At 43.7% G+C, this 27,161-nt stretch overlaps 1 protein-coding gene across 1 annotated transcript in view; it reads left to right on the top strand.

The window, feature by feature from the left end:
- The first annotated feature begins 22,840 nt into the window (after positions 1–22,840).
- Positions 22,841–27,161, top strand: part of LOC126204008 (cytochrome P450 6k1-like) — a 206,213-nt gene continuing 201,892 nt past the window's right edge. Inside the window, exons 1-2 of the mRNA XM_049938438.1 lie at positions 22,841–22,845; positions 23,028–23,152. Coding sequence (XP_049794395.1) covers positions 22,841–22,845; positions 23,028–23,152 — 130 coding nt within the window. The remainder of the gene's footprint in view (positions 22,846–23,027; positions 23,153–27,161) is intronic.

Raw genomic sequence — 27,161 nt, 5'->3', positions numbered from 1 at the left:
AAAAGTGTAACTTCCCCAGAGAAATTTTGTAAATGACAATAATTAAATGTTAACGGGAATAGAGCCAAGAGTAACCTTCCCGCAAAAATGAAAGATAATTTTTTTAAATGTGAAAAGACATCGTGCTAAGTCTAACCTCCCTGTAATTATTATTAAATGATATGAATTCAATAAAAATGCAAATAGAGCCAAATGTTAGGTTCCCACAGTAATAAAATTCAATGATAATAAAAATGTGCAAAAAAATGTTAAGTTCCTACAAAATTAACGTTAAGATCAACCTGCTAAATTGATTCTGGGAGGAAAAGCAAAGGAAATATTGTTTCAATTGTAATGATTATTTTCTTAAAAAGATGATAGCTTTGAAAACAAAATTATTATTGGGGCATTTCTTGAACAAATTAATTACAGTTAACATACATTACATTATCAAATGTGCGCAATGCTGGTTCATTACCTTATTTAAAAAATATACCTCGTCCTGAACCTTGACCAGAGTCCCATGTCGACGCCCGTCGACTCCTCACTCACAACTCCGACTGTCTCTCGCGCGCTACTAGCACGAACGAACTACATGCTCTCGCGACTCGCTACGTACAACTACTCTATCGCAACTCAACTGAACTCTCGCGCGGTCAAGCGGAGACTAGCAACGATAAATCACTCTCTGGTCAGAGATTCTGTCATGCCTCGCCATCGCTGCTACTGAATACATGTGTTTCATGTGTAAGCTTGGATTCTACTGTAGCATTGCTGTCGGTTTTGTTGAATGATCGCTCCAAATACATGAAACTCTAGCAGGGAACATTAGCGTGTATTGGTACTGGATGTCAATTCTAATTTCATCATTCTTGTTAAATGTGGTTGAAGCATAAGGTTTATGCGAGAAGTATTCCTGATGGTTAATTCGCTCATCATACTCTACTGGACTGGTTATACTGAGTGAGGACCTCATTGGGAGGTTTCAAATCAACTGATTTAATAAATTCGTGGTTTACACGTGTTATCATTTTGCGGTTCTTCAGCGAAGTGACATGTTGCGGATTGTGTGCACTGGTTTTATACCATACGCCCATCTTGCCTTTGATGTAATCGGACAATGACTTCCTCACTATGGAAATCTGCAAGTTGATTATTTCGGTCCACAATACGCAACTCAGAATAGTCCACTGTCTGAACTGTCACTGGAAGGTATGTTGCACTGGTGGGAGCCTCAACAATCTTATACTCCATTGCAACTGTGGGGAAGAATCCGTGAATAGTTTGAATCAGTCGTTGAGATAGGAGTTCGTTGCAATGTTACACTCCAGTCGGCTTGTGGTGACGGGCAGTATGTCCACAGTCTGTTCTGACTTGTAAAATTTACTACGATCCTTCTTCAAAACTTGTCCTTCTGTGAAGCCCAGTAGGCGTCCTACTGAATCTTTATGGTTACAGTTAATCTTTGCACTCAGAGTCCTTATTTCAGATTTGACTGTACTGATGTTTGCGCGTAGCCCAATACCTTTTCCAGACTGTTCTAAAACTTCGTTTAAATCGTCAATATCGTAAGCACCAGATTATATTTCCACAATGCCTTTTTCACCATTAATAACCAGATGCAGTTTGTTGTTAGCCTCGGTGATACGAGGGTTGTCCAGAAAGTAAGTTCAGATCGGTCGCAAAATGGCAACCACAGTGAAAATCAGAAACGTTTTATTTGCAACAGTTAGGTACACCTTCCATCTACTTCTCCAATTTCGAGTGTTGTCGTAGTGTTGTATCAATGTTCCAATATCCTCGTCATAGAAAGCAGCCGCCTGTGCTTTCGTCCAGTTATCTACATTGGTCTGCAGCTCATTGTAGGTGGAAAAATTTTGTCTTCATAGCCAGCGGTTTTTGTGAGAAGAGATGAGACTCAGGCGGAGCGAGCTATGGACTGTATTGTGGGTGATCAAACGCTTCTCATTGGAAACGCTGCAGGAGCGTCTTCATTGTCCCTGCAGTGTGCGGCCGAGAATTGGCACGAAGAAGGAACTACTCGGCAGTTCTGTTATGTGGGCTGCATGACACAGGCGAAATCTCTAACCAGGCCCTTGTACTTGGCGGGAGACGCTATTCCCTACGCACCTTTACGTGCTCACTGTTCACTCAGAACTGAAAAGAACGACGCGACACCATCGACGGGCACACTAGAGACACTGCCCAACACATCTGTGGAAAGCTTTACCGGTTTTTCCCAGTGGTTTCCATTTCGCGACCGATCGGAACTCACTTTCTGGACAGCCCTCGTATTTGGGATGCTGTTGCACGTCTCCAGTCCAGTCAATGCAACACTCCATTCACCAATGCTCAAATCAATTTGCACGTAATACAGATGGTCGTTCTTTTAAAATCAAAGTTTACGACATTGCTTCTGAACCACAACTGATGAACGTCAAGAGAAACATGATGCGTAGATGTCCGTAGAGGTGTGTATTAAAGTCCTGATAGCCCCGAAAATTGTACAACACACGTATTCTGCGAGTGAAGTATTGTTGTGATTCTTCCGGCGGTTGCAGGTCACCCAATGAGTCGAAATAATAGACGGTATTGCATTTTTCAAAACATATGACACTCAGTGGGTGCCAGGACCTCCAGCAACATCTAAATTCGCAATACCACATTCACCAGTTTTTCACATAGTCTTTGGTAATGTATTCCGCATAAGCACACCACGGAATCTTGTTGAATTTTTTTCTGGCAAACTTATGAACATCAATATTTGTGAGTGGTCGATATGGTAGGATTGCTAATGGGGTTTTTTTAAATTTATGAATAGGCAAGCCCTTTCCTGTACGGTTTCAAGTATAGTCCTTTTCCGATGGCTGCGGCTTCCATCATGCGGTTATGTCTCCTTGCATCTTCTAACTACGCTTGGGAGTTTTGCGCGTTCTTGATTGCAGCACCATCAGCAAGGGATCCTGTCGCTGAGAGCGTGGAGAGGGCTGGGATAAGAAATGGAAGAAAACCACCAGACGTCTTGGGTATTGGTAGAACTTGATGTGCTCTAACTGATCCTCCTCTTCTTCTTCCAGCACCTTTCTGCTTCGGAGCGTTTTTTGCTGCATACATAGCTGTCAGGATTCAGTTCTTCAAACAGCTCTGGTCCTCACCCTCCTCCTTCTTCTTGTTTAGTGCACAACGTGCGGCATTCATAACTCGCTTGAAATTCATCACTCCTAAACCCAATTTAATTTTTCCATCCTTGGTTTTATCAACTGCAAATGCTGCAATGCATTGACCTATACCAATATCATTTCTTCTGCGTATCTTCTTAGCCTTATCAGCTAAAATCCTATCTGCAATGTGACGACTTGAGAGATATTTATTTGTAGCATCTGCACCGTCGTATTCCATACACTCTTCGTGGAGCAGAGCACCCGCTTACCACCTCATGCCAAGTTTTTCTGAACCTTTGTTCTGGGTCCACAGTAGTTATATCCCGGAATGTGTAATTCCACTGGCATTTTGTCTAGAGCACCACCACCTCCTTTAAGCGACTCCTGGCACGCATGCCTTGCTACTGCGGTGGTTGTGGACTGCGCACCCCATTATGTAGCAAATCGTAGCATGAGTCCAACTGTTTTGTGCTGCAGGTAAACCAATCCTTCTGACCAGCCCTCTATTTCCCCGACGTCTTATGATTCTCTCCACGAGAAACACACCCAGTCCTGAGCTCTTCTGCTACTCTTTGGTGTAGAAGCAGCCTGCAATTTCTCCACCTTTACTATCCTTCAATATACAAGTTCTAGGATTCGTTCTTTGCACCTTTGAAACTGTGAATATCTCTGCTGACCAGTTTGGTAGGTATGATTTCTCAAATGTTGCCTTGTGTTTTGAGATAGGTACCAAATCACCTACATTAAATTTCAGTTTGCGTGGATCCACCATTTTAATGCGATAGTACACTGTATCCATGAATCCATTATCACGAACTTCGATTGGTCTAATTTTTATTATGGTGTATTTGGTTCGATTATACTGAGCAGTTATTTCTGGGAGGATATGTGTTCATTTGTATGAGCCACGAAGATGAAAACGCATCCACGTTTGACCTTTTATTGTTCTGTTCAGACGCTCTACGATACTTGACTTCAGGTGGATAAATGTTGAGTAGTGATGTATTCCATAGCGCTGCATCACGGCCTTGAAATACTTAGTGTAAACCTCTCCACCGTGATCGGGAGTTGTCTGGGCATCTATTCGCCCCTGTCTATAGCAAACGCTCAAACACATCCGCAACACTTCTTCCCGTTTTTGTTTTAACAGGTAATGCCCAGGCAAATTTGGAATATGTGTCAATTATCATTAGCATATATTTGAATCCATTATTCTCATGAGAATATTCAGTCATATCTACAAGATCAGCCTGGCATAAGTCATCCAAACCATTAATGATAACTTTCCTACGAAGGTATGTTTTGCGTGCTGGTTTGTGCAGTTCTCGAACTACTGTCTCCATACTTATTCGATGGTACCTCTTTCTCTAAGCTCAGACATTATTGAAACAGCCTCATTCGAATGAGCTGTATTACCTGCAGCAGTTAATGCCATGGGCAGCCATAGTCGATCTGCTAGCTAATTGGGGTAGTCATAAAATACACAGAAGAGGAAAAGAAATTGGCACACGTGTCTAATATCAGATAGGGCTCCCGTGAGCACGCAGAAGTGCCACAACACGACGCGGCATGGACTTTGAAGCAGTGCTGGAGGAAACTGACACCATGAACACTGCAGGGCTGTTCATAAATCCGCAAGAGTACGAGGGGGTGGAGATCTCTTCTGAACAGCACGTTGCAAGGCATCCCAGATATGCTCAATAATGTTCATGTCTGAGGAGTTTAGTGGCCAGCGGAAGTGTTTGAACTCAGAAGAGTGTGCCTAGAGCCGCTCTGTAGCAATTCTGGTCGTGTCAGGTGTCGCATTGTCCTGCTGGAATTGCCCAATGGACACGATTGGATGCAGGTGATCAGACAGGATGCTTACGTACGTGTCACCTGTCAGAGTCGTATCTATACCAATCAGAGGTCCCTTATCACTCCAAATGCACACGCACCACACCATTACAGAGTGTACACCAGCTTGAACAGTCCCCAGCTGACATGCAGGGTCCATGGATTCATGAAGTTGTCTCCATACCCGTATACGTCCATCCACTCGATAAAATTTGAAACGAGACTCGTCCGACCAGGCAACATGTTTGCTGTCTCTACAGTCCAATGTCGGTGTTGATGGGCCCAGGCAAGGCGTAAAGCTTTGTGTCGTGCAGTTATCAAGGGTACACGAGTGGGCCTTCGGCTCCGAAAGCCCATATCGATGATGTTTAGTTGAATGATTCACACGCTGACACTTGCTGATTGCCCAGCATTGAAATCTGCAGCAATTTGCGAAAGGGTTGCACTTCTGTCACGTTGAAAGATTCTCTTCAGTCGTCGTTGATACGCTCTTGCAGGATCTTTTTCCGGCCGCAGCGATGTCGGAGATTTAATCTTTTACCGGATTCCTGATATTCTCGGTACACTCTTGAAATGGTTGTACGGGAAAGTCCCCACTGAATCGTTACCTCGGAGATGCTGTGTCCCATCGATCCTGCGCCGGCTGTAATATCACGTTCAACCTCACTTAAATCTTGACAACCTGCCATTGTAGCGGCATTAACCGATCTAACAACTGCGCCAGACACTTGGTGTCTTATATAGGCGTTGCCGACCGCAGCGCCGTATTCTGCCTGTTTACATATCTCTGTATTTGAACACGCTGCCTATACCAGTTTCTTTGGCGCTTCAGTGTATATACACACATTATTTACTTAAATATCACAAATTGTATGCAGTGTTTTAAAAAAAATCATCAGACTCTGCCTTTATATTCTTCTTTGCACCTCTACTGTATTTCCCAAACAAAGATTTTTGATATGCAATAAATTCCGCGCATATCCCCTTCAAACCAATGGGTACCTCGCAGTACACGGCTGTATCACGGGCGATTTTAACTTGTTTCTCTTTTGGTTCTGTGTCCATGTGCGAACAAAGGCACTGCTCCAAATCCTCGACATGTACACTATGCACACGTAGAAAGGTTACAACATCATTGTGGAGGCTATACTCGGCAACCAACGACTCAGTCTGGCCAATGCAAGGTGTGGCACAGTATCCACATCGTATAAATTCATAACTGAGGCGTGCCAAAAATAAACGCACTTGTCACCCGGTTTCACACATAGAGAGTTATCATACGCCGTTAGTGTAAGACCAGTAGGACGAATGTCCGGCGGGGCGGGGGGGGGGGGGGGGGACAAGTGGGATAGTGCTCTGTAGTCATCTGCTGATCGCTGTAGCGCTCAGCCCGACATATTTCGTCCCAGTCGAACTCAAAAATAGGCACTTTAACCCTCTTCGACAATTTATCAATTTCTATTCTTACTTGCAAGCCCCAGTCATAGTGCGCTTCTATAGCCACATTCACACGTTTCAGTCCATGAGTGGGGCTGACAATAACAGCTCTGTTTCGAATGGCTCTGAGCACTATGGGACTTAACTTCTGAGGTCATCAGTCCCCTAGAACTACTTAAACCTAACTAACCTAAGACATCACACACATCCATGTCCGAGGCAGGATTCGAACCTGCGACCGTAGCGGTCGCGCGGTTCCAGACTGTAGCTCCTAGAACCGCTCGGCCACCCCGGCCGGTAGGGAAGTGGTGAAAGATCGACAGTGCACTCTGGAGGCGGTGTTGTGAACTAGGTCAGCTGGTCTCCAAACCTCAAGGTGAACAGCTATGTTTCGTTGTGGAATAGGGCGAAGTTGATGTGGGGTATTAGGTAATTTCTAAAAAGTATGCTGTTCCAGCACAAGCATCTATCTGCATGAGTAGTGAAAAGCATGTTCATACCATCCCACAGCACTGCTATTATTTGTCGAAAAGTATTCGCCACACGCTCGTTCATACCATTCCACTGCACTGCCTTTATTTGTCGAAAAGTATTCGCCATATGCTCGTCCATTACCTTTTCTTTCCACTCATTGTGTAGGAGGCTATGGATACAGCCTTCAGCCTGTAATACACATATTAAATTCATCCCTGAAAGTTCCTGGCAGATAAAAACTGTATGCCAGACCAAGACTCGAACTCAGGACATATTGCCTTTCACAGGCCGACAGCGCCCTCAGTAGTTGTGACTCTGCACCTCATGGCGAACACACTGGATGGAGCTACCGTCTATGACAACTCAAATTGTTTAAATAAACACTCCATACTTATGTCTATACATCAAGCAGCCCAGCGCAGATTGAGCCCTTTTGGTGCCAATTCATGGATGGTGGGTGGGAGAAGGGGAGGGGAGGGGGTACGGGAGGGGTGACGTGAGGAGAATGGGCGGATTAGGTTAGTGGAGATTGCCCAGTAGACCTATTTTCCCGCCAAAATTTCAACTTCCCGCGATAACGTCATTGCGACATAGCCACATCTACAGTCGCCATCTTGGATCCACCATCTTGAATAAATGTGGCAACAATGCAGAGTAGGGTGTCGTAAACTTTGTCACACTATTATGGTACAGAGAGAATTTTGCTTTGTTGAGAACGAGTATTTCTGCTGTTCAGATAGCAGAATAAGAGGTGAAGACAAATTAGAGAAGGTGCAGTGATTGAACAGATAATAAAGCGAACATAGAGTATGATAGTCTCTGTGCTTATCAGCATGTAGCAGCTATATTTGTTCGCAGGATAGTGTCATATGACCGAAAAAGCAAACGTTGCAAAGGTATCATACACAACCATTCAAAGCCAGTTTCAGCCGCATACGCTTTCGTATGAAAGTCCTTGGAGAATGGCATCACCATCTTGATAATAAGAGGCCTCAATTGCCAGATACTGCTGCACGTTATGAAAAAAATGAAATGCCGTGTGGCTAGGGCCTCCCGTCGGGTAGGCCAGCCGCCTGGTGCAAGTCTTCTGAGTTGCCGTTTCGGCGACTTGCTCGGCGATGGCGATAAAATGATGATAAGGGCAACGCAACAACCAGACCCTGAGAGAAGAAAGTCTCCGACCCAGCTGGGACTCGACCCATGGCCCCTTTGCACGGCATTCCGTCGCGCTGACCACGTAGGTATCGGGGCGGACACTGCATGTTATTTTAAATTTCAACACCAAATAATAATTTAACACGATAAACATGCATTGTTTTATTGACTTTTCAAATCAGCAAATTTCGTTGCAGCACTCTATATAACCTAAGGAAACAGTAGCTACCGCTTGCGAGATTCCTCCAGACTTTAATAGCTCGCGAAATGAATTCGAGGACCTTCTGCCGGTATAGCTAGAGCACTGTATTACAGTAAAACACCTTGGACTAATTTCCTGTTATCGACACGTGGTGGAACGAACGCAAGCTCTGCCGCCAGCCACTTATGTCGCTGATAGTGGACAGCTGACAACTGATGCGTCATGGTGAACTAGGTTATCTGCACGCGCTCGCTCTTACAGTATATAAGGCGAGAGCTGTGCATTCATGAGACACAGTGGTGCATCGCTTCAGTGCCCAGACTCCACTCGTAGACAACAACGGCGAGTGTTCACGCCGGACTGGCGCAACGCATTGTAACGGCGACGTCAGATTCAACAACAGTAAGGGCTAGAGTGAAACGGAGCTAAACGTCTCGTCCTGGAGGTTACTTGGTAATTATATGTATGTGATGTCTGTTCATTCGAACGTGTCTGAAAGAACAGACACTACATACATAATTAAGGAAATTACAGCCAAACATCCCTCACTGCAGATGAACTCCAGGCTAGAACTCTTATGGTAATTGCGGGATGATGCGTGTAAAGAGACTAATGAGCAGGATTACTATATCAGTAGTGTGTGGTATAAGTCGAGAAGTTGGGTCTGACCGGAAGTGTGCTAGGGTAGTCCGTGTTGTGGTTGTGGTGACCACGGGGTCTGGATGGCATACTGGTCTGCGAAACTGCCTAGCAAGCAGGAGACCAGGTTCGAAGCCCAGTTCAGCACAAATTTCCCATTTGTCCCAATGATATAAATCAATGTCCTGTGGTAGCTGACGATTTTACTTCCTTTGTGGCTTTCTTCTGTAATTGTCTACTTCTTGCTGTTTTATTTTACCACACAACTTTCGTTTCACATACATCACAAAGTGGTCTCTTTATGCATTCTAATCCCAAAGTTTCTTATGAGTTAATACTTTTCTTACAAAACACTTGAAATCAGAAAACGTGTGATACATAATGGCCAGCTTAGGGTTAAATGATAAAAGACAGTTTTGTCTTTCCCCTCTATTAAATTAAATTTATTATGCAAATTTGAGATTAGGATAGTAAATTCAACTCTATCTAAAACATTTTGTTAAAATGTACCGATTTTCACAAAACACAAAAATGTTTATTTTCTTGTTAAATATAACAAATTCTTTGTGATATAAGACGTAGCACTTTCCTTAGCAGATGCTCTGTCGCTATGTTTACGTGGGGTTCCCAAAATGCTACATCATGGAACGATTTTCCTATACCGCTTCTCGTTAAACATGTAAACAATACAATAACGATAATGGAATTTCGGTTCTAGGTACAGGATTTCCTCTTCCACAGTCGATTTTCGCCCTTATGTGGACGCACAACCGTTTCTGACACGTGACCGATTTATCAGGTTACTCCTTGTTTTTTAAAAAAAAATCCGCTAATCTACGTGAAGCAACTTTTGTGCAGTGACGGAGAAGTTGAAACTTTATACTCAGCATTTTTAATCGATCAGAAATGGTCGTCGTGCTGACTAAATTAGAAACCAGAGGAGCTGATTTCCAAACGGCTCTAAAACAACTGATGGTGTAAAACATTTGTGTAAAACAACCGACAACATCGGGAACCCGATATTTGACCAGGCTAGCAAAACCTCTTCAGGCCATAACATGTAAACAGGAAACAGTAAAAAAAAGTTTTTTCCTCATCTGTATCAGTGATATCTGCGTAGGTTGCATTTTATCTTATCTGTGGTAGCGGTGTTTAGTTGTCAAATGGCTATTATCTAACAACCTGAGAAACTGTTCGTTATCAAACAAACATCATGAAAGTGTCTAGTATTTAATATTACTGTCAGGTTCTGTCATGAAAAAAGTCGGAAACATTCAGTTAGTGTTCAGCTACTCCTTCTAAAGTTTGTCGTTGCAAGAGCCTTCCTCTCAGGATTAATTAATTAAATTCAATGGTTTTTACAGCAACCAGTACAGCCATTACAACTGCTTATGTTAGTGACAACAACTAAATTTCAAAAACACAACTATTTTGTACAAAAAGATCACAAATTCAGCAGTTAATATGTCCGAGATCTATATCTACTTCTTGTACATAACGTACTATTGAACTCTTAATTTTGAGGTTGTTCTCACTCGTCAGTGTTTCAGTATTTGTTGGCACTGTAATGGTTCTTTATTTACGTGACCATTACGGCACTCCAACCAGTAATATCGTACTACTTTTCTGCGAAGTAACAGACATATTTTTGTGACAATATTCACATTTGGTTTTATTAATGTATAGGTACTCCGATGTATCGATATATTACAGTGATATGGTTCTTGTATGTATTCATTTCTTTGAGACTGTCATAATCTTTGACTTACTTGTAACCGTTTTGGTGCGAATGCGCACAGAGCAGTCTTTGTTTCACTTTGCAGAAGTTAAGTTGTTATTTCGCTTTGTAAAAGAACAGTCAAGTCTTGTGTTTGGTTAAAGTGGAAATTAAATACATGAAGATTGATACAAAACTGTTTTCTTGATGATGTGACAATTAAGAAGAAGTATATGTGAATTTACAAGAAGTTTAATAAAAATGTGGGCCGTGAACACCAAGTCAAAAATTATTTCTACCGTACCATTGTTCTGATCTGGGATTGTTTGATCATTAAGAATTTCCTGAAAAACGCATTTGTTAGGTCTTCAAATATTGCTAAAATACAGATCTGGACCTTCTAGCAGTCAAAGTGGAATCACCCTAGAATCAACAAGATGAGCCATAACAACATCGACGAAATCTACATGGGAATCCATTCAAGATAAGTGCCAAAATTAATGACTTTGTTACAGTGACTCCATTATTTCCATTCTGACAATACCATCAACAGTCAATAACTTTGTTGTTGCCCGATAAAGCGAACATATGCTGCGTGAGCAACATTATTAATCTGTTTTCTAACCTACTCTGCAAGTTGTGGTATTGTTAGAGCATCCTCATTTTTAGAAGCTTTTCTCGCAGTTTATTTGATGTGGTATATATTTGTAACATCCCAATATGACATGATGATCTTCTTCGTCTTCTGCATGTTCACTACATGTGGGAGAATCTGTGACTCTAACAGGGAAACATTCGTGTCCCAACCTTATTCTGATAACTAATGTTGCATATCTTCTTGGGAGATTTTTTTTGGCGTTCCACGGTTTCGTTAGTATAGTACGCTGTATTGAAGCGAACGAAAAACCATTTTTCTGCTCCAATGTCTGCCACTCGGCCTCCCATTGCTCGTATGCCTCTTTCTTTGACACATATAGAAAGTCACAGTGTGGAAGCTTTATAAACAGCGGGTCCCCTACTTTGATACCTTTTCTTTTTAGCAAGAGTATCTACTATTTCGTTATGCCGGATACCTGAGTGTCCCTTTACCCACATTAGATGAACAGATTTATTTTCTTTGTTGGCCTTTGTTATTAATTGTACCACATCAAAAACATAGCTGTTACCAGGCTTCCACTGTCGACGTTCCAACTGCTCAAAGGCACTTTGGGAGTCAGTCGGATTTAGTATTCTGTTCACTTTTCTAGTTTCAAACTTAACTGTTTTTTTTTTTAATTGCTGTTACTTCTAGTGAATAAATACTACTAAATGCTGCCAATAAAAACTGTTTAGCTATCTGTGACCTAAAGCAATAATATGCACAACCAACTCCCTCATTTGTTTTACATCCGTCAGTATATGTGTGCAAAAAAAATCTGGGCATTTTCTCTCCAGGTAATTTGTCACGTCACTGTGAGCTCTAAAGTCTTCACCAGTAAAGTCTGCTAGACAAGAAATTTCAGATTTAACAACTGTTGCTCGCACAATGTTCTTCACTTCACTTCACGTACTTCCAATACTGATGTTAAGTCAATACTGACGTCAAGTCTGCGCCACTATCTCAGAAAACGAGCCTCTCCCACTCCCTTTTGTTGTGGTATCTGTTGCCGGTTATGGTACTCTACTTTCACTCATTTCTATGGTGCAATTTTCTCCTTAACATTGTATGCCCCCGAAGGACAGGAGTTGGTAGCTACCTACATAAGAAGCTACGTACATGAGAAAGGGCGGAAGATTAAACTTCAACGTGCCGTCGACATTGGGGTCATTCGAGATGAAGGTCGGATTCGGGAAGGATGGGAAATAAATCCAGCATGCACTTTCAATGGGCGCAACCCAGCAAGCATTCGGCTTAAGGAATTTAGGAAAATCACGGACGTGTTCAGCGTCTTACCAGTGCGCAAGCTTAATCGGTATGTGAAGACACAGCAGCACGATATAAAGTGAGACTTGGGAGGACGACGGTTCAATCCCGCGTCCGGCCATCCTGATTTAGGTTTTCCGTGATTTCCCTAAATCGTTCCAGGCAAATGGCGGGATGGTTCCTTTGAAAGGACACGGCCTACTTCCTTCCCCGTCCTTCCCTAATCCAATGAGACCGACGACCTCGCTGTTTGGTCTCTTCCATCAAAACAATCGAATCCAATCCAATCCATAAAGTGAGACACTGCGCACGTCTAAGGGATTATTGGGTTGGTGCATATCTTCGCAGCGTTTTTCAAAAAAAAAAAGTTCAAATGTGTGTGAAATCTTATGGGACTTAACTGTTAAGGTCATCAGTACCTAAGCTTACACACTACTTAACCTAAATTACCCTAAGGACAAACACACACACACCCATGCCAGAGGGAGGTGTAAGTAGTTCTAGGGGACTGATGACCATAGATGTTAAGTCCCATAGTGCTCAGAGCCATTTTTTTTGAGGACTCGAACCTCCGCCGAGACAGCGTTTTACCATAAGTTAATAAACACAACAGATACACGTGTCAGATACTTTAGTCATCAATAATATATTCTCCTTCACTAGTTACAATAGTGTGCCAATGCTGCGGTATCTTTCCTATTCCGCTGTTGTAGAAATCACCTGGTCTTGAGGCGAAGAAGTCGTGGAGCCAGGTTCGGAGGGAATTTTCATACAGAAAGGAAGTTCCTTGAGTGCTGTTCGGTAGAGGGAGGAAAAGGTGAAAATCTGAGGGCGCAAGATCAGGTGAATAAGGCTGGTGCGGAATGACTTCCCAAAGCATCTCGTGTGTAGTGTTTATCAGTCTAGCAGAACGCGGGCGGGCGTTGTTGTAGAATAGCATAACTTCACGCAGTCTTCCTGGTCGTTGTTCTTGGATTACGTCTGAAAATCGTCTCGCTTGTTGAGAATAAATGTCAGCGATGGTGGTTACACCTCGGGGAAGTATTTCGTAGCACACCACACCGCCGCAGTTTCACCAGATACCCTCTGATGTCTGTACACGGACTTGCTGCTTTGTTTGGGCTCAGTCATTCCTTTATTTCCATTATGTTAGCATAAAGACACCATTTCTCGTCACCAGTAAGGATACAGGATAGGAATGGTCGGTGTTGTTCGCAAGCCAATTTATGATGAACAATCAGGAACACACATATGGCCACCCACCGTTTTTCGTGATTTTCCCTTAGAGCATGCAGTAACCACACTCAGTTTTTTGAAACCTTCTCATCGCATGCAAATGTCACACGACGGTGGTACGATCACAGTTCGTCACATCTGCCAGACCTGGAGTACACTGACGTGAATCATTGCGGACTAATGCGTCTAGCAATCTTTATCAAGCCCTGAGGGTCTTCCTGAACGTGCAGAGTCACTACTGTCAAACGATCCTCCTTAAAACGAGAGATCCATTTTCTTGCCGTGCTCTGTGCAGTGGCATTATCACCATATACGGCGCAAATACTGCTTGTTGCTTCTGCTGCTGTTACCCCTCTACCGAATTCAATCAGAGGAATGTCTCGGAAATATTCCGACACTTGGCACTCCATTTTCTACGTCCTCGGCTCCACACACTATCTCCAAATGGCAAAATGACAATATAGGTACTCAAATGGGAACAGTAAAGCACAAATAAAGAATGGGAATCAATAAATAAACACACACCAAACGAAATACCAACATGCAAAACAAAAAGGCCACGAACGTATGCACGAACCTAACATAGACTAATATTTACTGCAGGTTGGTGATTCCCAACTGTGTTCCGACCTTGAACTGTGGCCTTACGCGATTAATCATATCGATAAGCGGACGAGCAGCTCACTAAAACTGCATCTAACTCCGCTAGGAACTTTAAGGCATACGACGAAGGGTACTTAGCCTAACACTATCACCTCCCCACTTCCCATTGTTGGTGAGCATCCGTGAGAGCTCTTGTCTCTCTACTTTTACTTCCATCATCTTTTCGCGGTATTTACATAGGAGGAAGAAATGTAGTAACTGACTCATCTAGAAACGTTCGCTCTCGAAATGTTAACAGTTAACGACGGCGTCATCCGCAACGCTTCTCGTGTATCGTCTTCCACTAGAGTTGGATCAGCATTTCTGTGACGCTTTCGCGCATACTAAACGAACCTGTCACGAAACGTGCTGCTCTTCTTTGGATCTTCTCCATTTCATGTATCAGTCCTTTGAGGCATGGGTGCCAGACTACCGAACACTATTCAAGTACCGGTAGAGCGAGGGTTTTGGTATGCTACGTCATTCGCGAGTGTAATCCTGAGGATTCTTCTAACGGATATCCTTCTGGCATCTCGCTTTCCTGTGATTTGTTTTTTGTCGTCGTTCCGTTTTCAAATGTTCAAATGTGTGTCAGATCTTATGGGACTAAACTGCTAAGGTCATCAGTGCCTAAGCTTACACTCTATTTAACCTAAATTAGCCTAAGCACAAACACACATACACCGACGGCCGGAGTGGCCGTGCGGTTCTAGGCGCTACAGTCTGGAACCGAGTGACCGCTACGGTCGCAGGTTCGAACCCTGCCTCGGGCATGGATGTGTGTGATGTCCTTAATTAGTTCTAAGTTCTAGGCGACTGATGCCCTCAGAAGTTAAGTCGCATAGTGCTCAGAGCCATTTGAACCAAACGCACACACCCATGCCCGTGGGAGGACTCGAACCTCCGCCGGGAGCAGCCGCACAGTCTATGACTGCAGCGCCCAGACCGCTCGGCTACCCCCGCGCGGCCGTTTCGTTTTCAAATGGTTCAAATGGCTCTGAGCACTATGGGACTTAACATCTATGGTCATCAGTCCCCTAGAACTTAGAACTACGTAAACCTAACTAACCTAAGGACAGCACACAACACCCAGCCATCACGAGGCAGAGAAAATCCCTGACCCCGCCGGAAATCGAACCCGGGAACCCGGGCGTGGGAAGCGAGAACGCTACCGCACGACCACGAGATGCGGGCTGCCGTTCCGTTTTAAATAGTTCTGTACGCACACATTATCTGATCAAAAGTATCCCGGTACTCCCGTGTACCGCCGAATTCACCACCAGATATCACAAGAAGCGGGTCTGCCAATACGAAAGGAGGTAGGAAGTATTCTGTTGATAGTAAAGAAACAGTGGCAGCAGAGTGGAGCTGTCAAGAGAACTCAGGGACTTGGAATGTGGGCCAGCCATTGGATGACACGTGATTAACAAACCAAACAGGGACATTTCAGCCCTTCTGATGCCGCCCAAGTCGACTGTTTGTGATGTAATTGTGAAGTGTAAACGCGAGGGAACAGCCACAGCTAAACCACGACCCGACAGATCTCATACAGTGATGGACAGGGATGGTCGATCATTACAGAGGGTGGTCAATCTAAGCGACACTTGAGGTAGTGTAAAGATGGAAGAAACTTTGCAGTGTATTGCCAATGATGTAGGACTGTGAGACGACCTTGAGGTGCCTATTTCCGAGACGGTCACTTTAGTGCAGTAGTAGTGGTGCAGGGTATCCTCCGGATTGCACCGTACAGCGGTTTGTGGAGTATGTATATAGATGGAGATGCAACGGTGATTATACACTACTGGCCATTAAAATTGCTACACCACGAAGATGACGTGCTACACACGCGAAATTAAACCGTCAGGAAGAAGATGCTGTGATATGCAAATGATTAGCTTTTCAGAGCATTCACACAAGGTTGGCGCCGGTGGCGACACCTACAACGTGCTGACATGAGGACAGTTTCCAACCGATTTCTCATACACAAACAGCAGTTGACCGGCGTTGCCTGGTGAAACGTTGTTATGATGCCTCGTATAAGGGGGAGAAATGCGTAATGTCACGTTTCCGACTTTGATAAAGGTCGGATTGTAGCCTATCGCGATTGCGGTTTATCGTATCGCGACATTGCTGCTCGCGTTGGTCGAGATCCAATGACTGTTAGCAGAATATGGAATCGGTGGGTTCAGGAGGGTACTACGGAACGCCGTGCTGGATCCCAACGGCCTCGTATCACTAGCAGTCGAGACAACAACCATCTGCACGAACAGTTCGACGACGTTTGCAGCAGCATGGACTATCAGCTCGGAGACCATGGCTGCGGTTACCCTTGACGCTGCATCACAGACAGGAGCGCCTGCGATGGTGTACTCAACGACGAACCTGGGTGCACGTATGGCAAAACGACATTTTTTCGGATGAATCCAGATTCTGATTACAGCATCATGATGGTCGCATCCGTGTTTGGCGACAGAGCGGTGAACGCACATTGGAAGCTTGTATTCGTCATCGCCATACTGGCGTATCACCTGGCGTGATGGTATGGTGTGCCATTGGTTACACGTCTCGGCCACCTCTTGTTCGCATTGACGGCACTTTGAACAGTGGACGTTACATTTCAGATGTGTTACGACCCGTGGCTCTACCCTTTATTCGATCCCTGCGAAACCCTACATTTCAGCAGGATAATGCACAACCGCATGTTGCAGGTCCTGTAGGGGCCTTTCTGGATACAGAAAATGTTCGACTTTGCCCTGGCCAGCACATTCTCCTGATCTCTGACTAATTGAAAACGTCTGGTCAATGGTGGCCGAGCAACTGGCTCGTCACAATACGCCAGTCACTACTATTGATGAATTGTGGTATCATGTTGAAGCTGCATGGGCAGCTGTACCTGTACACGCCATCAAGCTCTATTTGAGTCAATGCCCAGGCGTATCAAGGCCGTTATTACAGCCATAGGTGGTTGTTTTGGGTACTGATTTCTCAGCATCTATATATCGAAACTGCGTGAAAATGTTATCACATGTCAGTTCTAGTATAATATATTTGTCCAATGAATACCCGTTTATCATCTGCATTTCTTCTTGGTGTAGCAATTTTAATGGCCAGTAGTGTACGTTTTGCTCTTTGCCTACACACGCTATTGTGTCAAAGCATGCCGGCGTATCTACAGAAGCGGAGTGGTCAACAACCTGAAGGGGGGGGGAGGGGAGGGGAGGGGAGGGTTTGTGCATCGTAACGGCCTACAGCGCTGACTGTGTGCGTTCTCTTGTCTGCAGCAGCAGCCGGACCGCGGGACAGCCATGGCGCTGGTGACTGGGAGCTGGGTGCTGGACGGCCTGCTCGTGCTGCTGCCGCTGCTCTACTGGTACACGACGCGCCACTACTCTCTCTGGAGGAAGCTCGGGGTGCCCTACGTGAAGCCGACGCTGGTCGTCGGAAATATGGGCGGTGTCGTGACGGGCCGCCAACACATGGGGGAGCCCATATACGAGTGCTATCTGCGCGCAGGGGACGAGCCCTTCATGGGAATGTTCGCCTTCGATCAGCCGCTCCTGATGGTCAAGGACCCCGAGCTCGTGGGCCGTGTCTTGGCCTCAGATTTTTCCTCCTTCTACCGGCTCAATTTTACCATACCGGAAACTGACGACTCCGTGGGCGGGCGGTCAATCTTCGCTGTCAACGGTCCAAGGTAAGAAGTACAATTATTTCAGTTAGTTTACACAAGTCACAGCATCAAAACGATGTCGAACACAAGTTTTGCCCAGAATGCTATTTATTTATAAGCATACTTTAAATGGAAAAATTACAGTCTATTTGAGTACTCTAAATGGAAGACTCACACGTGTATATTGGTAATCTAAAATTAGGAAAGATTATTTATTTTCGTCCTAAATGCATACAGGGCGTTTGTTTTAACTTGAGACAACGCAAAATCTCGAAAACGACAGATGGTTTGAAGAAACATTCTAGGTGTAAAGCTAATACGCATTAAAGACATGTGTCTGTGCTACAACCAACCACTTCATAACCGCCCCTCCAGCATGGGTGGGGTCAACTTTGTATTTTCAAACGGTATACAGCCCATATTTTCTTCACATTCAGATTATACGCCAAAATATATGCATTGCTTACTCAACCCTTTTTTCTCACTCGTAGCAGATGCCGCTGTAATCGACACATATCAAGTGTGCCTTTTTTTGCAATTGACAACCGAGGTTCAAATGGCTCTGAGCGCTATGGGACTTAACTTCTGAGGTCATCAGTCCCCTAGAACTTAGAACAACGTAAACCTAACTAGGACATCACACACATCCATGCCCGAGGCAGGATTCGAACCTGCGACCGCAGCAGTCACGCGGTTCCAGACTGTATCGCCTAGAACCGCTTGGCCACCGAGGCCAACCGAGGCATTTGAGTCTACGTTTCATTTACGATGTATTATGTTGGTGCATAAGTTGGTAGCGCTTCTGTTTTGCATCTTGGTATCCCGGTTGCTAAGGGTTCATTTATCGATTGTCCTTTATTATTTGTAGGTCACTGCTCCTATTTCAGTTTACGTATTGTCATTTTATCATTTGGAAATAGTGAGTGGGGGCTGTGTACGCTATAAAATAGTATGCCAAGTGGATAAATCGGAACATTTCCGACATCTTCTTCGGCGACAGCAATGGAGGCAGCCAGACACATTTTCGACGTGTGTGGGGATAACGCCATTGGATAGAACGTGGAAAGAAAATGATTTTCTCGTTTTAAGGAGGTTAGTTTTGACTTTAGTAACTCTACACATTCAGGAAGCCCTCGGGTGTTTGATGAAGGTCGTTTCATCGCCTTAGTCCACAATTATCCACGTCAGTGTACTCGAGAAGTGGCATATGTGATGCACTGTGACAATTTCACCTTCGTGCGACATATTCAGGCGACGAGGAAGATTAAAAAATCGGCACCGCATGCTCTAAGCCAAAATCAGAAAAAAATTGGCGGGTGGCCATATGTGCATCTCTGCTTACTCGTAATCAATTGCTTCGTGAAGAACACCTATTATTTCTACCCTGTATCGTTACTGGTGACGAGAAATGGTGTATAGGCTCAAATGGCTCTGAGCACTATGGGACTTAACTTCTAAGGTCATCAGTCCCCTAGAACTTAGAACTACTTAAACCTAACTAACCTAAGGACATCACACACATCCATGCCCGAGGCAGGATTCGAACCTGCGACCGTAGCGGCCTCGTGTATAGGTTAGTTAGGTTTAAGTAGTTCTAAGTTCTAGGGGACTGATGACCTCAGACGTTAAGTTCCATAGTGCTCAGAGCCATTTGAACCATAGTGAACTTCCCCAAGGTGTAATCATCACCCCTGACATCCATTTTAACAATTGAGACGACTTGCGACGTAATCCAAGAACAACGGCCAGGAAGACTGCTGAAGTGATGCTACTCTGTGGTGATGCCCGCCTACATTGTGTTAAACTGACATAAACATTATGGAAGAGGTAGGTTGGAAAGTCATTCCGCAGCCACGTTATCCACGTGATCATGCGATCTCAGATTGTCACCTTTTCCGCTCTCTACCAAGCAGCCTTCAAGGAATTTCCATTTCGGACGAAAAGGAGCTCCGAACATGGCTTGACAGGTTCTTCTCTTCAAAACCAGGTGATTTCTACAGCAGTGGAATCGGAAAGTTACCCAGCACTGGCAGACTGTTGCAAATAGTGAAGGAGAAGATATCATTGACGACTAAAGTCTGTGTTATTTGTATGTATTGTGTTTATTTAACTAATGGGAAACCTACGAACTTGTGTACCAACCTAATAAATGTAAACCTTTGTGTTCTAACGGCTGATATTTGTGTTCAAACGTTACTTGAGTGTCACAAACGCTATTGTACAGTAGTTAATAATATGGGTTGAGATTGACGTTTATGGCAAATAAGCTACATGTATGGTAACGTAGTTTACTGTTCCCTACGGAGTTGACAGTGGTGACTACCCAAACCGTCGGAATGCTTGATTTCGGTGGCCGCCCTCCAACCCCACCATCAGATTGACTGATTTCCGTATGTGTTTCCATCCAACGCCGTAACTCTTGTACTTGCCGCTATGCGACTATCGGTGGAATAAAATATTCAAATGTGTGTGAAATCTTATGGGACTTAACTGCTAAGGTCATCAGTCCCTAAGCTTACACACTACTTAACCTAAATTATCCTAAGGACAAACATACACACCCATACCCGGGGGAGGACTCGAACCTCCGCCGGGATTCGCCGCCTTAGACCGCTCGGCTAACCGGAGGAATGAAACAACAACCATTGTAATAAGGTAAAATGTCCATAAATTCAGTGACAGGCGCAACTGCCATGGATAGTCACCTCAATGGTGATAGGCAAGGGCACTCACCAAATTCAAGCATTCAGTGGTGAGAGGAAAGGGGACTGGCCAGAATTAAGCAGTCCATCCGTGAGAGGCTAGGGGTCTCACGGATATCAAGCACTCTGTTGGCAACAAAACCATTACATTGACATCGGTGTTCCTGGATCATGGGAAATGTAGTTTGCAACCAGACATTGAAACGACTAACCATATTGTACTGCAGAATCACATTTGAGATACTAAAGTAAATTTCGAACATCAATATCAACCGTTGTAACACAAACGTTTATATTTACACCGCAAATGAAATGTAGAATTAAACGTAACGATTCTCTTTTTCAAAATCAGCATACTTGATATCTGTCGATTACGGTTCTACCTAGCACAAATGGGAACCAATGGTCTGAGTAAACCGTACGTATACTTTGAGGCAGAATCCGAATATGCGCTAAAAATTGGTGGTTCCCATTTGAAAATACAAAGATGACCCTGCCCGCCATGCACGAGCTGTGGGTAGGAGGTGGCCAGTTGTAGCACAGACTGATGTTCCCTTTGCTAATATTGACTTTTCACGTAAAACATTGTTTTCATACCATGCGCCAGTTTCGAGGTATTTAGTTGTCCCAAGTTAGAACAAACACCGTAAATGAAGTCATCTACCGCATGATACTTTCTCTGGAAGCACCTTTTATCACATTAAACATGTTGATGAAGTGCCTACAACCAGATGAATAGACACAAGTAACCTACAAAGTAGGGACCAATACATTTCTGCAGTGTTTAACACCAGCATAAACATAAATATAGTTCTTTTTGTACGGATATCTGTAGCCAGAAACGGTTTACACTGAGATAAATTCAGTAGTGTACCGATTTTAATGTAAATTCATCTACATTTTTAATTTTCTGTTCTTAAGGTGAGTTGAATAAGTTACGTCATCCGAAAGTTATATCACTCCAATCGCTAAAATGTTTTGTTGAGATAAGATAAAGAAAGCTTATATCACTCTAATGCTGAAATGTTTTGCTGAGATACGATAAGGCCATTTAGGCTCATACGAGCTTCCAAACTGTTCGAAATCCAATTTGCCACAGGAGTACAGAAGAATTGAAATAATACATGCAGATTTTTACCTCGTAACCTATTAACACAGCTTTGATATTCGTTGTATTCATTTCAGTGTGTACTGGTTAAGTGTCGATCACAGAGCAAGGGGAAATCGAAATTAGAAGTAATCGGACATGGTGTACCACAGGTTAAATATTTTGCCTCCTATTCTGTTTCTGATGTACCATACATAAACGACCTTCCGTTTCAATTATCAGAAACTGTAAATTTTGTCCTTTTTGTAGATATTGGAAGGTCGGCTTAGAGATAGGGAATGTAATGAAGTGTTTCAAACATAATAAAATGTGTGAAGGTAAAAAGATAATCGTTAAATTTAGCCAGGAGTCTGTATACACAGTTTAATATTGGTCATAGAACTCCACAGGTTTTAAAAATAGTCTACTGAAACAATGAAATAAAAGTAGTACGTACTCGTAATTTTAAGTTTTTCCACAACTTATGCATCTTTGCCTGTGGTCCACATTACAGAATCTACAATTGTGCAACTTGTGCGTACAGTACTTATTTTTTCTGTGTTCTGATAAAACTGTTAGGATGAACTCCAACACATCATTGATGCTCTGTGTTCCTGATATAGTATCTGTGATTCTGCAGTCTGAACTATTGCCAGATTTAATCGTCATCGACCCATCCACATAGCCATATTTATCACGGCCAAAAGACATCTAAGATAATGGAAATAGCCCGTTTATCCTATGTAAAAATAACGATAATATGTGCGTTATGTTCCTGACCTCAATATTCGAGTATTTATCACGGCCAAAAGACATCTAAGATAATGGAAATAGCCCGTTTATCCTATGTAAAAATAACGATAATATGTGCGTTATGTTCCTGACCTCAATATTCGAGTAGATTATTTCCTACACCGATCGACGCAGAAAAAAAAAAAAAAAATGGAGCACACACGGCGGGTGCTGCACTTCTTTTGTTAGGCAGTATATACCTTACTATATGAAGTAAGCAAAAAACAGGAGTACAAGTAGTGTTTCCGCCCAATTCTTAAGACTGAAATGAATATGCGGCACTTAGGATGGAAAGCTGGCGAATGTCTTCGACATCTATCCCTTGTTATTTGTTTAGAAGTACAATCTGGTGAGGTATGTATGAAGGTGTAGTAAAAATGTGTCTCCTCCGACAGGTGGAAGATGTTACGTAATGTGTTGACGCCAGGTTTCACTTCCGGCAAGATGAAGCGCATGTTCCACCTGGTCGAAGAGTGTGGACAGGAATTGGTTGAACACCTGACAGCCGCTACGAAAAAAGGTATGGCTGTTTTGTTATAGTAGTTGTTGTTTCTGTTATATTACTATATCGGAAAGTTGCTACGATATAAATGAATCAACAGAAAGATATGGAATATAATGTGAACGTGAGCTATAGTTTCCCAAAATGGATGATTTACATAGAAAGTGCAAACCAACGATAGTATCAGCTGTTACGTGACACCACGCCCGGATTCCCGGGTTCGATTCCCGGCGGGATCAGGGAGTTTCTCTGCCTCGTGATGACTGGGTGTTGTGTGATGTCCTTAGGTTAGTTAGGTTTAAGTAGTTCTAAGTTCTAGGGGACTGATGACCATAGTGCTCAGAGCCATTTGAACCGTTTGATACGTGACAATCTATTGCTGGACTGACATGTCTAATGTATATTTCCATAATTTATTTAAGTTCACTTGGTTTGAGTTCGAGCGATGTCAGTTGATTAATGCTCATGTTTATAGCAAGCAACCTCTGTGATTTTGGCGATTAGGGTGTAAATTCTTCTTACTTCTCTCTCTGTAAACTTGTGGAAGCTGCATGCAATTCGTTCTGCAATTTTCTTGGAGTTGGAGAATCCCAGGTGAACGGCGATGCTGAGGTCTCATACGGTCCGTGGGGACGAGAACCATTTTAGCTTAGGAACCAGGAGGCGGGGTAATCCGTGTGGCTGACCAGCTAACCATGGAGACGCGGCAGTATCTGGGCCTTGCGTCCATCCTGCTGCTATCTACATAACAATTCACTAAGTCACCTCACACTATGTGAGGCGTGGCCGCCTTCTTGAGAAAATCGGATAACGTGGTGACGAACACCCAAGTTTGGGCCGATTTGCAGATTTAACAAGCCGAGCCAGCCGACCGTAGGTGTTGACAAAAGAACATTGTTCTCGTGATGGAAAGTCCTTCCCATAAGAGAGTGGATTGGGACTGCAGTTACAATGCTCTACCGTGAGAAACGAGGTAGCGCTGCTCTTCATCTACAGTTGTCATTTAACTGAGGGACTGTGAACGCTACTTTCCATAAAATCCAAACGTGGATGGGTTGTCTAAGGGAGGAGACCAAACAGCGAGGTCATCGGTCTCACCGGATTAGGGAAGGACGGGGAAGGAAGTCGGCCGTACCGTTTCAAAGGAACCATCCCGGCATTTGCCTGGAGCGATTTAGGGAAACCACGGAAAATCTAAATCAGGATGGTCGGATGCGGGATTGAACCGTCGTCCACCCGAATGCGAGTCCAGTGTGCTAACCACTGCGCCACCTCGCTCGGTTCCAAACGTGGAGCCCAGTGCATTGGCTGCTGAGCAAACACGACTGCAGAGAAGGGATATCAGACAGAATTATTAAGAATTGCGTTCTTCTACAGGATAATATTGCAAAGCTGTTACTAACTCAGAAATTGGCGGTTTATTTACTACTGTACCACTTGTCGGAATATTGAAAAAGCAATTTCACTGGCGCGCAGAAAGTTATGCAGTCTCAGAGGTAAGACTGCAGAACAAGAAGAGATCATTTCTTCCTTGGCAGAAGGACTTCCTCCCCACAACGTGGAAGGACTTCTTCCCCACCAGGCGCAGTCAGCAGCAGATCAGGGGACACACTGCCTTCTACTCAACGACTTGCAGGGTTTAATGAGACTATGCGAGTTTAGGCAAACTGGTTTCAAGACGTAGAAATAGAAATAATTTTTCGGTTTGACGCCACTTCGGCGACTTGCGCGTCGATGGGGATGAAATGATGATGATTAGGACAACACAACACCCACTCCCTGAGCGGAAAAAAATCTCCGACGCAGCCGGGAATCGAACCCGGGCCCTTAGGATTGTCATTCGGTCGCTCTAACCACTGTTTTCTTTAATCTCATTTTGTTCGACATTGTTCGTTGCATTTGTTCGGGGCGGACGTCCCATGACACCCGTTCAAGTTCGCTGTTGATCCTTTCACTTAGTTTCTTGTATTACGAAGGGCAGCTAACCCTCTGACCCAACACGCTGTGATACCGTGCCAGCTAACCACTCAGCTACCGGTGGCGGACGACGCAAACATGATGATGTGAATGAGTAACTGTTGCAAACCTTTACAATCGTGGAATATTTGAGGGTTCATTAACGATTTATTCTTCGTTGTAGTATGCATATATTAGGTAATCACTCTTTCGGCGTCATTATTAGGTTGGAGTACAACTTTTTTTCTTTTGCATGTTGGTATTCCGGTTGGTTCAAATGGTTCAAATGCCTCTGAGCACTATGGGACTCAACTTCTCAGGTCATTAGTCCCCTAGAACTTAGAACTAGTTAAACCTAACTAACCTAAGGACATCACACACATCCATGCCCTAGGCAGGATTCGAACCTGCGACCGTAGCGGTCTCGCGGTTCCAGACTGCACCGCCTAGAACCGCACGGCCACTTCGGCCGGCTTATTCCGGCTGCCATGGGTTTATTTGTCGACTGTCGTCTTTCATATGTAGTTCACCTTTGCTATCTGAGTTCACATATTGTAATTTTGTTATTTGGGAATAGTCAGTGGAACTGTGAGCGCAAGAAAATGGAGTACCAAGTGGAGAAATCGGACAATTTCCTAACATTCTGCTGTTTGAGTACAGTAGGAGGCAGCCAGAAACATTTGCGTCTTGTATGGTGATCACGCCACTGGACAGAACACGGCAAAAAAAAAAAAAATGGTTTTCTTGCCTTAAGGAGGACCATTTTGACATTAGTGACCCCCATATTCAGGAAGACCTTAGAGTTTGACAAAGATCGTTTCGACGTAATAGCCCACATTGATCGATATGAGTGTACTCGAGAACTCGCAAATGTAATGAATTGTGATCATTCCTGTCGTGCGACATTTGCATGCGATGAGGAAGGTTCAAAAACCGGGAGAGCGGGTACCGCGCGCTCTAAACCAAAATCACAAAAATCTGCGGGTGACCATATAGCCAGTTGTCAATTGGCTCGTGAACAACACTGACCATTCCTATCTCACATCGTTACTGTTTATCAGAAATGGTGTCTTTGTGCTAATATCAGAGAAAGAAGGGAATGGTTAAGCCCAGACAAAGTAGCAATTTCCTGTACAAAGACATTCGCGTATACACGAAAGATAATTTTATATATCTCATGGAGCAGCGACGGTGTGGTGTACTGCGAAGTTCTTTGCAAAGGTCTAAGCGTCACTGCTGACATTTATTGTCAACAACTGAGACGTCTTGCAGCCCACGTCATTATGGAGCCACCACTAGCTGGCTCACTGCCTTGCTGACAACCTGGATTCGTGGCACTGTGAGGTCTGCACCACACTTGAGCTTTAGCATCAGCTCTCACCAACTGAAATTGGGACTGTCTGACCGGATGTGAAGGCATTGTTAATTACGCAAATAAAATTTTTTTTCGTGATTTTCTTTAGATTTATATTCTTTTTCTTTTGTTCATATGGGCATTTCTAATTGTTATAACATTCTACTGTGATTTTTAAATGTAAAGATGTAATTGTGATTATTTCGTTTGCCAATGGATAAATATGTGTCTTGCTTTGTACCTGTGGTAAAGTTTGCAAAGTTCTCTTTTGGAATATTATTAATTGTGAAAAATGCAGTCAATAACATTTATAAAGATTTATGTAATTTATGATAACGATATAACATCTATAGACAGGGGACAGCGATAGTGATATCGATAGTCGAAAGGTTGTTGAGTATTAGAGGGGATGGTGGATGGTGTGTCTGTGAAGCGTGCGCGGAAAAATAGTACTGTGTTTTATGAAAAGCATACGCAATTGTATGGACAGTGATACCGAATATCAGATTGTTAATTCTCATTACCACTGCGGTATATAATGCCATCGCCAGCGAACTTTAAGAGCAAATAAACCGGACTGTGAAAGTGCCGCTAACAATACTTTGTTGCGGCCGACACGAACAGTGCTTTTATGCAAATGAACTTTGCTGGTATTGGTTTTGGGTGGTGGAACTGTTGTCTATCACATTCTATCAAACCGTCAAAGTGAAGACTTTA

This window comes from Schistocerca nitens, chromosome 9 (assembly GCF_023898315.1).
Source record: "Schistocerca nitens isolate TAMUIC-IGC-003100 chromosome 9, iqSchNite1.1, whole genome shotgun sequence".
NCBI classification, from domain to species: domain Eukaryota; kingdom Metazoa; phylum Arthropoda; class Insecta; order Orthoptera; family Acrididae; genus Schistocerca; species Schistocerca nitens.
The sequence above is the reverse complement of the archived record's forward strand: the minus strand, read 5'-3'. Positions and strand labels throughout refer to the sequence as shown.